This window comes from Myxocyprinus asiaticus, chromosome 11 (genome assembly GCF_019703515.2).
Source record: "Myxocyprinus asiaticus isolate MX2 ecotype Aquarium Trade chromosome 11, UBuf_Myxa_2, whole genome shotgun sequence".
Lineage (NCBI taxonomy): Eukaryota > Metazoa > Chordata > Actinopteri > Cypriniformes > Catostomidae > Myxocyprinus > Myxocyprinus asiaticus.
The window spans coordinates 9,106,168-9,122,495 of NC_059354.1; the positions used below are offsets into that span (position 1 = coordinate 9,106,168).

The window sequence follows — 16,328 nt, forward strand, 5'->3', positions numbered from 1 at the left end:
AGGATGGAGCCCAACAGCAATCATTACAGTGGAAAGAAATCAACATTTCTGTTTGTACAGTGGAAAAAGTGCATACACTAAACTTTACCCATTTATACACACCAATGTAAAATCAACTGTCCTTCACGTTCCCTATATGTGCTCATATATTGGGAAATCCTGGAGTTTTACATAAGAGGGAAACCCCACTATTGCAGCGCAATTCAGCTGCAGGTCATGATAGAAAGTGATGAAAACGAACGCAGCAACAACTCTGAAATATAACAGTAACAGTATAACAGTATAACAGTAAAATAGCAAAGTCTTCTTCGGATGCCTTGTTTGTTATTAACACAAGCATCTGAGGTAAATGACGTTGGAGAAAGCTGCTTACTGGCCGAACCGCATGTACAGTATATGGGAGTAAAGAGAGAGCTGCTAACACAGCTCATGTAAACGCATACACTGATTTCGAGCCTTAAGCAGCTTTCTCGCAATAAACAGCTTACTGGTGTCCATGTAAACGTAGTCACTGTTTGTAAGAAAACACAATGTAAACACATAGGTTTTGGAAAACTTTTTTTATAGCATTGCATTAATTAAAAAGAATGGGGAATCCATTTTCACTACATGGTTGCTGGTGGACGATTTCTCTTGGCCTGCGAGGACTGTGCCTCACACAGAGCACAGAGTCTGCATGCTCCAGTGTAACCGTAACACAATTGAGAGGGGACACACTGGAGGCCATAAGGCATTTGATGGGAAAACCGTACAGGTAAAGGCAGATTCCATTCATTAGATTCCGTACTTCCCCTTCAGCTCCTCAACCTTAGCAATGTATGCTTTCACAGCATCCTCCTTACTCATACCTGAAAAATGGGTGAGGAAAAAGAGACACAGTAAGTGAAACACTGCTTTTGGAGATCACTTTGATTAGTATGTTAAAGTCCCTATGCAATGGTTTGACCTCACAGCCTTGATTTGCTTCTTGCTATTGCTAGTCGCTGGCAGGTGACATTAGGTAGAGGGACATTCTTATTCTAGACAGCATTTTATTGAAAAAATTAAGTGTATACGCCTCCGAGTCTAAGATGAGTCATCAATATTTATGCTTTGTTTTCCCATTACAGAAAGAATATATTTCAGAGTAATGATCCTAAAAAGGATATTTGACTGGTCATCCGGGTAATCTTTTCTATTTATATGCTCCAGTTCTTTCATATCACTTTGTGATCTCTACAAGTAAGCTAATTAAATAATTTCAACTCAATCAATATTTCATGCCCATTTATTTATATACTGCAATGTCATGTAAAATGTCATCTTATTGCCATCTGCTGGTACTGAGGAGAAACTGACCTTTCTTTGCCTCCCAGCTGTCCCATTTGGCCTTCCCAGTAAAGTCTAACATGCCAGGTCGAGCTGGAAAGAAAACACACACACACACACACACGCAATATTGTTAATGTGCTGCAATTTGATAAACTTGGGCTTTATTCAGTTTAACTCTGGTGAGAAGGTTTATGGATTGGAGGAAAAGCTCACCGGTGTTTACATCTCCTACGGTGGCCTGTTTGTACAGACTGTAAATCTCCAGCATCTCAGCATCTGTTGGTTTCGCTTTTAGCTGTTTGACCTCCTCTGCCGCTTTTTGAAACTCAGCCTGAGGAAAACCAACAAAAGACAGAACACTACCTCACATTATGTTACCACATTCTAGGCAACTATCAGAATCTGTATTCAATACAATATCAGTACTGAATCAGAAATGACTTTACAATATAACACTATTGACAAGACCATAATTATGAAGTATAAAATACCATTTATTTGCATCTACTGCAAAATACACCGAACAAAAATATAAACGCAACATGTAAAGTGTTGGTCCCATGTTTCATGAGCTGAAATAAAAGATCCCACAAATTTTCCATACGCATTGATTAGATTAGGGCCTAATGAATTTATTTCAACTGACTGATTTCCTTAAATGAACTGTAACTCACTAAAATCTTTGAAATTGTTGCATGTTGCGTTTATATTTTTGTTCAGTATACATAGCTTGACTGAGAATGTAGGGAGTAGAGTTGCATGGTACTGGTACAAATGAAATATTGCAATACCAAGAAAGGGAAAAAAAGAAACCTTTTTGCTAGTTTCAGTACCTTGCCACAGTGTGGTGCTACTAAACGAAGTAGCACCACATAGTAACAACTTTTGGGCCAGTTTCTATGTAAAATTCAGGGCCGATTTCTCTTCCCAGTCTGCTCCTGCCCTTGCTCATCCCAAATTATACAGGGAGTTAAAAAAAATAAAAAATAAATAAATAAATGACCCTAAACTTTTGAACGGTAGTGTGTGTGTGTACAAAAATGTGTTAGTCAGCCATGTACTCAAACATATATTTTACAAATCCGTACAATTTCATTCACGGCGCGACATTGTAAAGAATATCACATTTCTGGATGAACTACTCTTTTGTAACGTGGCCTCTTGATGTGCAAGATGATGTCTGACGTGGTTGGATGTGATTGTATTAGAATTTAGTGGCTATCAATAATAGTAGTTTTTTTTTTCTTGTGCCCTGATTTCATAAGCGTTTATGAACTTTTCACTATAATTGTTTACTTCCTGTCGCTCTCCATTGCGCACCCTTGAGGGGAATCAGTTCACGCTGCCTCTCGCATGACAAGTACGCGGGAATGTTCAAATGAAAGCAAAACCAATTAAGCTTGTGCACATTGTTCTCTTATAAACAAATCGAGCTGCACTTCCAGATGTATCACATCAATTCCCGCGTGAACATGCCAGCACACTTACAACAAACGAGAGGCAACGTGATCTGATTCCCCTTATGGGGAAGAACTGTTTGCCTGCACAGGAAAGCGACCAGAAGTAAACCATTATAGTGAAACAGGACTTAAATATTGATCCATTTCTCACCCAAAACATTCATATCACTTTTAGAATACATTAACCACTGGAGTCATATGGATTAATTTTACTTTGTGTGTTTTTTTTTTGTTTTTTTTTAGCACTTTAAAGTGCTGATCACCATTCACTTACATTGTATGGACCTACAGAGCTGAAATATTCTTCTAAAAGTCTTCCTTTATGTTCTTCTCTCAGAATAGAAAGTCATAACCTCATTTCATCCCAGATGTGTTTAATAAGAGAAATTTTCATTTTTGGGTGAACTACCCCTTTAAGGCAGTGGTTCCCAACCCTGTTCCTGGAGGCCCCTCAAAACTGCACATTTTGTATATCTCCCTTCTGACACACCCAATTCAGTAGGGGTGTAAATCGGATGTTTCGTCACAATGCGATCTTGAATCGATTCTCTTGGCCTGCGATCCGATATCTCAAAGTCTGCTGCGATTAGATATTCCTATATTATGTGCCTATTTTACACAATTAAATTGTTTGCCCTCAAATGCAACCAAGATATTATTTTATTCAGCTCTCTGTATCCACATTGGGACATGCACAACAAAATAAGGTACTTCAGATGTTGAAAAAATATATACAGATAAATAATATAAAACATAGTCACACACATGTGATCATCACTCGTTTGATTACAGCTAATTTTTCAGTTTAATCCAATTCAAAGTACTTGCATACCCATGACTTGTTTCCAACTATCTGTGCTACAACTTCCACAGTTGTAATGAAAAATTCTGTTACAGTTAACTGGAATAAATGTTAGTAAGGGTGTTGATGTGTAGAGTCTTATAACTGATGCTGGAGCTGAGCAGGTGTTTCTCTTTCCCTCGTTAGTGCTGTTCAGAATGTCAGCATTTTCAAGATGTTTCACATGGCTGAACTTCTCCATGGTGCTTTAAAATAGTAAATTCTCATGTACAATTCAAATGGGTCACATGCGCAACGATATCAATGGAAGCCCGAATGAATCGTGCATGTGAGCCGCTCTGCGTTTGTCACGAGAGCTCACATTTCGCGGGAAGCTCGACTGACGCATGCGCATGGATAGCAGAGCACAATTTGGCTTCAAAGACCCTGCGCACATCCGTGTCCCACATGAAAAGTATATTTAGCGCTCAAAGTCAAATGAATGTAATAAGGTTGCTTCGTCGCCTGATGGAAATGAGTACAGACGTGGCTTACGTGATATTAGTATAAGAGTATTAATGTTTTAATGTATTTTTTGATTTTTTTTTTTTTTTTTAAGTGTTTATTGATAACATTGGATCGTTGGTCATTGGATCGATGGATCATTGCACCCCTACAATTCAGGTCTTGGAGTCTCCACTAATGAGCTGATGAGTTGAATTTGATGAGGGAGATATACAAATGTGTAGTGTTGGGGTCCTCCAGGAACAGGGTTGGGAACCACTGCTTTAAGGGATAAAAAGACTGATCAAAATGGTCAATAATGAAAGATTTAGATACAGTAAATTCCTAGTAGACGTCGGTGATTGCATTTATTTCACCTCTAGAGGATGCTGTTATACTGCAGAACCAAACTGCTCTGCCTGTAGACTCTTCCAGCTCCAAACACAGAGGAATAACACAAAACCTATTGGCTACTAACAGTGTTGACATTTGGCAACAACTGATGGTTCCAAAAAGCAACGATCGGCACCGATTAATCTATAAAATCGAGATATCGGTTACCATCGATTAACAACCTCAGAGCTCATGGTAGGTCAGTCAAGAAAGCTTTATTTCTGGCTAAAAAATACATTTTTCATTGTTGCTAAAACTAAATTTCTATTTGGAGAAAATAAATGGGATTTTGAGAGTTTCATTCTATTCCACATGGGTCAAAGTCTATGGATAATGCAATCAGTCTCTGAGAGAAACGCTCTGCAGCCAACAGCAAAGTTAGATGCCAAACACTCTTTTTAACTCTGTACTCATCCAGCTCTCATTCTTAGTTCTTACAAAAAGGACTTTCTTTTCATGGCCATTTTACATTCTTGGTCTAGCTCCATTGTGCTGGTGGGGGGCAGAGAGCATGATTATGTAAGCACAGCACAAAAGCCAGCATAAAATCAAATGGGCTTTAGCCGTTCTCCAATCATGGTGCCAAACTCCATCTCTCTGTCACACACAGATACTTGCACTTTACTATGCTGCTACCTCTGACCTAATTACGTGTCATGCACACCAAAGCTCTTCATCATCGACCAACTTCTTCTAATCCAACTTCCTGCTACAGTAACCACAAACTGCTACAATAAACCTCAGTGCTACCAAGACCTTATCAGATTTGAGCGTTGAAAGACTTGCAATTTCTCACACATTTAACAGAAGTATTTTTTTGGGATAAAAATCGTTAACGTCTAGTCTTAACATACCATAAAATAAATAAATAAAAAAAAAACTAACACTCCTTCCCACTTACTATCAATGTACTGCATTTCACCCTTTTTATCAAGCTCTAAGATTATGGAACTAAAGTGCATGTTAAACGAATTGATTACTTCTCTAAAATGTCCTACTCTTTAAAAAAAAATAGCCTAAGTCTTATTGAGTAAGAGGGTGTTCACACAGTGTTAAGATAGATGGAGCGCAATGGAGTGTAAAGAGACAGTAGTAAATAGTAAACAAAATTAACCATTTAGTCAAAAAAGTAGTGTAACATTACACTTAATTCTTGTAATCAGATTACAGTCACTGACTTAAGTTAAGCATATTACTTGGGTTACACTAGTGCTGTAAAATTAAAAATGCAAAAATTTGTTGCATTTAAGAAAAAAGAAAATGCACATTTGAATGCTAAAACTGTGCATTCAAATTTTGAGGCACTGACGATAACAAAATGAAAAAAAAAAGGATAGATACAGCGCAACAAAAACAGTTTTACAGAAAGCAGGTCTCGAGATGCGTTTTAAAGGTTTAAGTTCTTTTTAGCTGGACATGGCATCTAAAAATCACAGCGCTCCTGCAAGAGACATTGAATAAACAACAAAATGCTATGAAAGAGACGTTCATCTAGCGTGTTTACATAAAAAAACAAAAACAAATGGTAAACTGGATGGTCGCAAATGTGTTCTGTGTGAACAGCCTCTTAGGTGGAGGTCTATGGCCGTGGCATCTTGCTCTCTTATCAGTGTTTCTCAGATTAAGCAATGGGTTTTAAAACGCTTTATCAGGAAAGAAGTTCAATTTGGAAATGTGTCTCGAGATCGCGTTCTGTTCCATTCTATTGCGCCCTGTCTGTCTGAACAGCCCCTGTGCTCGTAGTCTAGGCCGCTTCACCACCAAGTTCAGCAGAATAGCACTGCTATCTGGGAATAGTGCTATTGTACATACAACTGTAATGAATGAAAAAAACTGTGGTATCACCATTGTTATTGAACAAACGAGTCTGGGGTAGTACTGTGGCACCAGTACAACACCATGTTACATAGAACTGACGACAAGCAGCGTTCTGAAACATCATGGAAACGAGAACGCCAGTTTCCTAGGCCATTTAAGGGATTAAGAGAAAGCAGTTAAACACACCTGGGTTTGTCCCAGAGAACGCGGCTTATTGTAGTCATGTCAAGCATAAGAGGCGTTCTTACAGGTTTGTGAGGAGTGCGCATGTGCGTGAACAGACCGGATAACAACCACCATAGGATGGAGCCCAACAGCAATCATTACAGTGGAAAGAAATCAACATTTCTGTTTGTACAGTGGAAAAAGTGCATACACTAAACTTTACCCATTTATACACACCAATGTAAAATCAACTGTCCTTCACGTTCCCTATATGTGCTCATATATTGGGAAATCCTGGAGTTTTACATAAGAGGGAAACCCCACTATTGCAGCGCAATTCAGCTGCAGGTCATGATAGAAAGTGATGAAAACGAACGCAGCAACAACTCTGAAATATAACAGTAACAGTATAACAGTATAACAGTAAAATAGCAAAGTCTTCTTCGGATGCCTTGTTTGTTATTAACACAAGCATCTGAGGTAAATGACGTTGGAGAAAGCTGCTTACTGGCCGAACCGCATGTACAGTATATGGGAGTAAAGAGAGAGCTGCTAACACAGCTCATGTAAACGCATACACTGATTTCGAGCCTTAAGCAGCTTTCTCGCAATAAACAGCTTACTGGTGTCCATGTAAACGTAGTCACTGTTTGTAAGAAAACACAATGTAAACACATAGGTTTTGGAAAACTTTTTTTATAGCATTGCATTAATTAAAAAGAATGGGGAATCCATTTTCACTACATGGTTGCTGGTGGACGATTTCTCTTGGCCTGCGAGGACTGTGCCTCACACAGAGCACAGAGTCTGCATGCTCCAGTGTAACCGTAACACAATTGAGAGGGGACACACTGGAGGCCATAAGGCATTTGATGGGAAAACCGTACAGGTAAAGGCAGATTCCATTCATTAGATTCCGTACTTCCCCTTCAGCTCCTCAACCTTAGCAATGTATGCTTTCACAGCATCCTCCTTACTCATACCTGAAAAATGGGTGAGGAAAAAGAGACACAGTAAGTGAAACACTGCTTTTGGAGATCACTTTGATTAGTATGTTAAAGTCCCTATGCAATGGTTTGACCTCACAGCCTTGATTTGCTTCTTGCTATTGCTAGTCGCTGGCAGGTGACATTAGGTAGAGGGACATTCTTATTCTAGACAGCATTTTATTGAAAAAATTAAGTGTATACGCCTCCGAGTCTAAGATGAGTCATCAATATTTATGCTTTGTTTTCCCATTACAGAAAGAATATATTTCAGAGTAATGATCCTAAAAAGGATATTTGACTGGTCATCCGGGTAATCTTTTCTATTTATATGCTCCAGTTCTTTCATATCACTTTGTGATCTCTACAAGTAAGCTAATTAAATAATTTCAACTCAATCAATATTTCATGCCCATTTATTTATATACTGCAATGTCATGTAAAATGTCATCTTATTGCCATCTGCTGGTACTGAGGAGAAACTGACCTTTCTTTGCCTCCCAGCTGTCCCATTTGGCCTTCCCAGTAAAGTCTAACATGCCAGGTCGAGCTGGAAAGAAACACCACACACACACACACACGCAATATTGTTAATGTGCTGCAATTTGATAAACTTGGGCTTTATTCAGTTTAACTCTGGTGAGAAGGTTTATGGATTGGAGGAAAAGCTCACCGGTGTTTACATCTCCTACGGTGGCCTGTTTGTACAGACTGTAAATCTCCAGCATCTCAGCATCTGTTGGTTTCGCTTTTAGCTGTTTGACCTCCTCTGCCGCTTTTTGAAACTCAGCCTGAGGAAAACCAACAAAAGACAGAACACTACCTCACATTATGTTACCACATTCTAGGCAACTATCAGAATCTGTATTCAATACAATATCAGTACTGAATCAGAAATGACTTTACAATATAACACTATTGACAAGACCATAATTATGAAGTATAAAATACCATTTATTTGCATCTACTGCAAAATACACCGAACAAAAATATAAACGCAACATGTAAAGTGTTGGTCCCATGTTTCATGAGCTGAAATAAAAGATCCCACAAATTTTCCATACGCATTGATTAGATTAGGGCCTAATGAATTTATTTCAACTGACTGATTTCCTTAAATGAACTGTAACTCACTAAAATCTTTGAAATTGTTGCATGTTGCGTTTATATTTTTGTTCAGTATACATAGCTTGACTGAGAATGTAGGGAGTAGAGTTGCATGGTACTGGTACAAATGAAATATTGCAATACCAAGAAAGGGAAAAAAAAGAAACCTTTTTGCTAGTTTCAGTACCTTGCCACAGTGTGGTGCTACTAAACGAAGTAGCACCACATAGTAACAACTTTTGGGCCAGTTTCTATGTAAAATTCAGGGCCGATTTCTCTTCCCAGTCTGCTCCTGCCCTTGCTCATCCCAAATTATACAGGGAGTTAAAAAAAATAAAAAATAAATAAATAAATGACCCTAAACTTTTGAACGGTAGTGTGTGTGTGTACAAAAATGTGTTAGTCAGCCATGTACTCAAACATATATTTTACAAATCCGTACAATTTCATTCACGGCGCGACATTGTAAAGAATATCACATTTCTGGATGAACTACTCTTTTGTAACGTGGCCTCTTGATGTGCAAGATGATGTCTGACGTGGTTGGATGTGATTGTATTAGAATTTAGTGGCTATCAATAATAGTAGTTTTTTTTTTCTTGTGCCCTGATTTCATAAGCGTTTATGAACTTTTCACTATAATTGTTTACTTCCTGTCGCTCTCCATTGCGCACCCTTGAGGGGAATCAGTTCACGCTGCCTCTCGCATGACAAGTACGCGGGAATGTTCAAATGAAAGCAAAACCAATTAAGCTTGTGCACATTGTTCTCTTATAAACAAATCGAGCTGCACTTCCAGATGTATCACATCAATTCCCGCGTGAACATGCCAGCACACTTACAACAAACGAGAGGCAACGTGATCTGATTCCCCTTATGGGGAAGAACTGTTTGCCTGCACAGGAAAGCGACCAGAAGTAAACCATTATAGTGAAACAGGACTTAAATATTGATCCATTTCTCACCCAAAACATTCATATCACTTTTAGAATACATTAACCACTGGAGTCATATGGATTAATTTTACTTTGTGTGTTTTTTTTTTTGTTTTTTTTTAGCACTTTAAAGTGCTGATCACCATTCACTTACATTGTATGGACCTACAGAGCTGAAATATTCTTCTAAAAGTCTTCCTTTATGTTCTTCTCTCAGAATAGAAAGTCATAACCTCATTTCATCCCAGATGTGTTTAATAAGAGAAATTTTCATTTTTGGGTGAACTACCCCTTTAAGGCAGTGGTTCCCAACCCTGTTCCTGGAGGCCCCTCAAAACTGCACATTTTGTATATCTCCCTTCTGACACACCCAATTCAGTAGGGGTGTAAATCGGATGTTTCGTCACAATGCGATCTTGAATCGATTCTCTTGGCCTGCGATCCGATATCTCAAAGTCTGCTGCGATTAGATATTCCTATATTATGTGCCTATTTTACACAATTAAATTGTTTGCCCTCAAATGCAACCAAGATATTATTTTATTCAGCTCTCTGTATCCACATTGGGACATGCACAACAAAATAAGGTACTTCAGATGTTGAAAAAATATATACAGATAAATAATATAAAACATAGTCACACACATGTGATCATCACTCGTTTGATTACAGCTAATTTTTCAGTTTAATCCAATTCAAAGTACTTGCATACCCATGACTTGTTTCCAACTATCTGTGCTACAACTTCCACAGTTGTAATGAAAAATTCTGTTACAGTTAACTGGAATAAATGTTAGTAAGGGTGTTGATGTGTAGAGTCTTATAACTGATGCTGGAGCTGAGCAGGTGTTTCTCTTTCCCTCGTTAGTGCTGTTCAGAATGTCAGCATTTTCAAGATGTTTCACATGGCTGAACTTCTCCATGGTGCTTTAAAATAGTAAATTCTCATGTACAATTCAAATGGGTCACATGCGCAACGATATCAATGGAAGCCCGAATGAATCGTGCATGTGAGCCGCTCTGCGTTTGTCACGAGAGCTCACATTTCGCGGGAAGCTCGACTGACGCATGCGCATGGATAGCAGAGCACAATTTGGCTTCAAAGACCCTGCGCACATCCGTGTCCCACATGAAAAGTATATTTAGCGCTCAAAGTCAAATGAATGTAATAAGGTTGCTTCGTCGCCTGATGGAAATGAGTACAGACGTGGCTTACGTGATATTAGTATAAGAGTATTAATGTTTTAATGTATTTTTTGATTTTTTTTTTTTTTTAAGTGTTTATTGATAACATTGGATCGTTGGTCATTGGATCGATGGATCATTGCACCCCTACAATTCAGGTCTTGGAGTCTCCACTAATGAGCTGATGAGTTGAATTTGATGAGGGAGATATACAAATGTGTAGTGTTGGGGTCCTCCAGGAACAGGGTTGGGAACCACTGCTTTAAGGGATAAAAAGACTGATCAAAATGGTCAATAATGAAAGATTTAGATACAGTAAATTCCTAGTAGACGTCGGTGATTGCATTTATTTCACCTCTAGAGGATGCTGTTATACTGCAGAACCAAACTGCTCTGCCTGTAGACTCTTCCAGCTCCAAACACAGAGGAATAACACAAAACCTATTGGCTACTAACAGTGTTGACATTTGGCAACAACTGATGGTTCCAAAAAGCAACGATCGGCACCGATTAATCTATAAAATCGAGATATCGGTTACCATCGATTAACAACCTCAGAGCTCATGGTAGGTCAGTCAAGAAAGCTTTATTTCTGGCTAAAAAATACATTTTTCATTGTTGCTAAAACTAAATTTCTATTTGGAGAAAATAAATGGGATTTTGAGAGTTTCACTCTATTCCACATGGGTCAAAGTCTATGGATAATGCAATCAGTCTCTGAGAGAAACGCTCTGCAGCCAACAGCAAAGTTAGATGCCAAACACTCTTTTTAACTCTGTACTCATCCAGCTCTCATTCTTAGTTCTTACAAAAAGGACTTTCTTTTCATGGCCATTTTACATTCTTGGTCTAGCTCCATTGTGCTGGTGGGGGGCAGAGAGCATGATTATGTAAGCACAGCACAAAAGCCAGCATAAAATCAAATGGGCTTTAGCCGTTCTCCAATCATGGTGCCAAACTCCATCTCTCTGTCACACACAGATACTTGCACTTTACTATGCTGCTACCTCTGACCTAATTACGTGTCATGCACACCAAAGCTCTTCATCATCGACCAACTTCTTCTAATCCAACTTCCTGCTACAGTAACCACAAACTGCTACAATAAACCTCAGTGCTACCAAGACCTTATCAGATTTGAGCGTTGAAAGACTTGCAATTTCTCACACATTTAACAGAAGTATTTTTTTGGGATAAAAATCGTTAACGTCTAGTCTTAACATACCATAAAATAAATAAATAAAAAAAACTAACACTCCTTCCCACTTACTATCAATGTACTGCATTTCACCCTTTTTATCAAGCTCTAAGATTATGGAACTAAAGTGCATGTTAAACGAATTGATTACTTCTCTAAAATGTCCTACTCTTTAAAAAAAAATAGCCTAAGTCTTATTGAGTAAGAGGGTGTTCACACAGTGTTAAGATAGATGGAGCGCAATGGAGTGTAAAGAGACAGTAGTAAATAGTAAACAAAATTAACCATTTAGTCAAAAAAGTAGTGTAACATTACACTTAATTCTTGTAATCAGATTACAGTCACTGACTTAAGTTAAGCATATTACTTGGGTTACACTAGTGCTGTAAAATTAAAAATGCAAAAATTTGTTGCATTTAAGAAAAAAGAAAATGCACATTTGAATGCTAAAACTGTGCATTCAAATTTTGAGGCACTGACGATAACAAAATGAAAAAAAAAAGGATAGATACAGCGCAACAAAAACAGTTTTACAGAAAGCAGGTCTCGAGATGCGTTTTAAAGGTTTAAGTTCTTTTTAGCTGGACATGGCATCTAAAAATCACAGCGCTCCTGCAAGAGACATTGAATAAACAACAAAATGCTATGAAAGAGACGTTCATCTAGCGTGTTTACATAAAAAAACAAAAACAAATGGTAAACTGGATGGTCGCAAATGTGTTCTGTGTGAACAGCCTCTTAGGTGGAGGTCTATGGCCGTGGCATCTTGCTCTCTTATCAGTGTTTCTCAGATTAAGCAATGGGTTTTAAAACGCTTTATCAGGAAAGAAGTTCAATTTGGAAATGTGTCTCGAGATCGCGTTCTGTTCCATTCTATTGCGCCCTGTCTGTCTGAACAGCCCCTGTGCTCGTAGTCTAGGCCGCTTCACCACCAAGTTCAGCAGAATAGCACTGCTATCTGGGAATAGTGCTATTGTACATACAACTGTAATGAATGAAAAAAACTGTGGTATCACCATTGTTATTGAACAAACGAGTCTGGGGTAGTACTGTGGCACCAGTACAACACCATGTTACATAGAACTGACGACACCCCCCCCCCCCCCCATGAACACGAATCAACTAAAATTGTTGTTTTTATTTTCTATGCAAGGGATTTTTTTTTTAAACAAGGGCTGTTCTTTGCAATAACTTACACGGTGCTGTATGGTTAACATGTATTCATTGCGCCCTCTTGTGGACTATGGAAATAACATCAAAATAAAAGTCAGTTTAATTTCTCAACCCATTTGACAGCCCTAGGTTAAACATAATACATAAATATTTTAAAAGTATTATATGTATGTCCACATGAACATCAGTTTGCGTTTCTGTGATAGCTGAAGGGTGTGTGAAAGTGTACGACGAAAAGTTGACCCTATTTTGAGCTCATTAAGCAGAAAAAGCAAAATTTCTTTAAGTGTTTTAGATAGTAACTCGAAAGTAATAAGTACACTTTATTTTGACTTAAATTATATAATTACAATGAGAAATTATTAATTTGTAGTGGATTACTTTGAATAATTTACCCAACACTGGTCACCACTCACTTTTATGGCATCTGTATTTTTTCTCTCAATACAATGAAAGTGAATGGTGACTGAGGCTAACATTCTGACCAACAACTCTGGATTTTCAGGAAGTGAAGAAAGTAATGTGGGTTTTGATGCTACAATATGAGGGTGAGTAAATGATAACAGAAATGTATTTATTTTTTAATCCGAGACGGTCTCCTGACGCACTATTACATAGTGCAACAATATTGAAACAGCCAAAACGGAACGCACGAACGCGTCCCATGTGAACGGCCCCTCACTGTACATCCTACAATAGAATGAAGTTTACTATCGCGCCACACCCACGCGGTCAATGTGTAAATGTCGGTGCTCAAACCACTACCGTATTATGCACATTCATTCATTCCAGCATTATTTTTTGTTTTGTTGTTTTCAGTGGACTCCTTTTAGCCGATCGCTCTTGATCGAGATCAATGAATAACGTGCGCTGTGCTTTAAGACAAGAAAAAAAAAATCCAAGGGTTCGTGTTGCAGCAGCTCTCTCATCAAACAAAAGCGTCGAGTTTAAACACGCATAACAGAAATGGAAACGAGACAACCTATCTGTGCCTCGCATAGGCCTACTACGCAAGCACGAGAAGATTTGGCACACGACCAAAAGTGAAAACACAAATGTTTTGCTTAAAATACTGACCTCAGACATGATTATAGATGTTTTCGTCGGCTAAACTGCAGCACTCCAGAAACCGCTTTGTGTGAAGGCAGCACGACACTCGAGTGTACCCTAAGGTCGTCTGTCAAGCCCATGATGACGCCCCTTTCATCTTATTGGCTGCTTCAGCATGTACTGAGCCATCCTGTCCAATCACTTTCGCGAATTTCTTGTAACACGCGCTTCTTGTAACTGGGCCACAGGGTTACGCCAGGGATGACAGATTGAAACTATTGTGCAAATATCGAGATTCCCCTTAATCAAACCAGACAGTTACACTTTGCAACTCTGACGTGTCCTCTGGTTTCTGTCAGTAGATTTGCATTTAATGGTTTGTACAAACAACTGATCCTTTGTTTGAAAAAAGGTACAGGGTGGCTGACAGAGCTATACAGTACAAAGGGGTTAAAGACATGCCTTAAAGGGATAGTTCACCCAAAAATGAAAATTATATTATTTACTCACCCTCTTGCCATCCCAGAAGTGTATGATTTTTTTTTCCTCTGTAGAACACAAATGAAGATTTTTAGAAGAATATCTCAGTTCTGTAGGTCCATACAATGCAAGTGAATGGGTGCTGAAACTGACACTTAAAGCACTTAAAGGCATCATAAAAGTATCCATATGACTCCAGTGTTTAAATCCATGACTTCAGAAGCGATATGTAGGTGTGGGGGAGAAACGGATCAATATTTAAGTCCTTTTTTTGCTAGAAATTCTTCTCCCTGCCCAGTAGTGGGCAATAAGCAAGAAGTATGTGAATCACCAAAAACACAATAAGAAGAAAGTGAAAGTTAAAGTGGAGATTGACTGAGCAGGGAGGAGAATTTATAGTAAAAAAAAAAAGGATTTTGTTTCTCACCCACACCTATTATATCGCTACTGAATACATTGATTTAGCCACTGGAGTCTTATGGATTACTTTTTGTTTCCTTTATGTGTTTTTGGAGCTTCAAAATTTTGGTCAGCATTCACTTGCATTGTATGGATGTACAGAGCTGAGATATTCTTCTAAAAATCTTCATTTGTGTTCTGCAGAAGAAAGAAAGTCATACACATCTGGAATGGCATGAGGGTGAGTAAATGAGAGAATTTTCATTTTTGGGTGAACTATTCCTTATTCTGGTCCGAGAATGTATCACAGAATGGGGGGGATTTCTTTTTATTGAATATTTGAGTATGAAAAGAAATGACAACAGGTGGCTGTTTTGATTACAATTAAGTTTTGTAAAAAAGGTGGCAAGGGGTAAAAGGCCCCCGAAGTGTTTATATTGACATCGTGTAAATATAGGGACAATAGTCACAGTGCAAAATTTGTCAACTATTATGCAAATAATTTAGAGACCGCCACATACATTGAGAAATAAATTAAGATGATGCTTATTCAAAATAACCACTTCAGAATAAGTCAACCATTTTCTGTTGATTTCAATCACATTTAGCATTCATAATAACATCTCAAGTATTCTATAAAAAAAATAAAAAAAAAATAAAAGAAATCTCCATTGTGCTTGGATCATTCAATGTAAGCGCAATTTGAACATTTTTCATAACAAATCTATTCGCCCCACTTTTAAAAAACAATGGGTTTAATAGGGGCCTTTAGCTTTCCGTTCCAAACAGCAGCACACTGGAGCTGAAATCTGGGACAAAACACAGTTAAGAACCTTTGAATTCAAAGCTGATCAATGTTATTTTTGCATACACCATAAGCTACCTTGCTCTGTTAATCAGTTAACCATTGCAACACTTAAAATGTAGTTAAAGCACTTATCCAAATTAAATTACCCTTGGCACTTTCCCTCTTCAGCTCGAGGAGATTTTAAGGCCACTGGATCCTCACTGAAAAATCCATCTTGAATTATTATTGGACCAATTCCAGTCTGATTTCCATAGAAGTCTAGCAAGTTGTAAAAGGGGCTGAACAATTGGATGACAAAAAAATTGATGCAAACCCCTGTTCACCACACTTCTTTCCCTAAATAATATTATCCTTGCTGAAAAACAAGGGACAAACAACAACAACCAAAAAAATAAATAAATAAATAAATAAACAATAGAAACCCTCACAGAGATTCTAATGGTTTTAATTTTAATCGTGAAAGTTACTTTTTCTGCCCACCGAAATTGAAAGCCCAATTTTGACAACCACTTCTCATAGATGACGCACTCCTTGCTAAATGTTTTCGTGATGACTGAAACAGAGAAGAAAGAGTG

The 16,328-nt window shown here is 38.1% G+C and overlaps 2 protein-coding genes across 2 annotated transcripts; both read right to left on the bottom strand.

The window, feature by feature from the left end:
- Window positions 1-545: 545 nt before the first annotated feature.
- LOC127447784 (acyl-CoA-binding protein-like) lies at window positions 546-14,234 on the bottom strand. Its single transcript, XM_051709855.1, has 4 exons — window positions 14,094-14,234; window positions 1,525-1,642; window positions 1,339-1,401; window positions 546-848 (listed from the first exon to the last, which is right to left on the bottom strand). Exons 1-4 carry the CDS (start codon window positions 14,100-14,102, stop codon window positions 775-777), a joined length of 264 nt encoding a protein of 87 aa, XP_051565815.1. The 5' UTR covers window positions 14,103-14,234; the 3' UTR covers window positions 546-774.
- On the bottom strand, window positions 7,113-14,234 carry LOC127447783 (acyl-CoA-binding protein-like). The gene is made up of 4 exons (XM_051709854.1): window positions 14,094-14,234; window positions 8,092-8,209; window positions 7,906-7,968; window positions 7,113-7,415 (listed from the first exon to the last, which is right to left on the bottom strand). The coding sequence occupies exons 1-4, from the start codon at window positions 14,100-14,102 to the stop codon at window positions 7,342-7,344; spliced, it is 264 nt and encodes an 87-aa protein (XP_051565814.1). The 5' UTR covers window positions 14,103-14,234; the 3' UTR covers window positions 7,113-7,341.
- Window positions 14,235-16,328: the final 2,094 nt, after the last annotated feature.

Coding starts and splice junctions, on each gene's coding strand:
- LOC127447783 (XM_051709854.1), bottom strand. Junction 7,969..8,091: donor CGTAGGAGATGTAAACACCG/GTGAGCTTTTCC, acceptor GTTTCTTTCCAG/CTCGACCTGGCATGTTAGAC. Junction 7,416..7,905: donor CAGCTGGGAGGCAAAGAAAG/GTCAGTTTCTCC, acceptor CCCATTTTTCAG/GTATGAGTAAGGAGGATGCT.
- LOC127447784 (XM_051709855.1), bottom strand. Junction 1,402..1,524: donor CGTAGGAGATGTAAACACCG/GTGAGCTTTTCC, acceptor TTTTCTTTCCAG/CTCGACCTGGCATGTTAGAC. Junction 849..1,338: donor CAGCTGGGAGGCAAAGAAAG/GTCAGTTTCTCC, acceptor CCCATTTTTCAG/GTATGAGTAAGGAGGATGCT.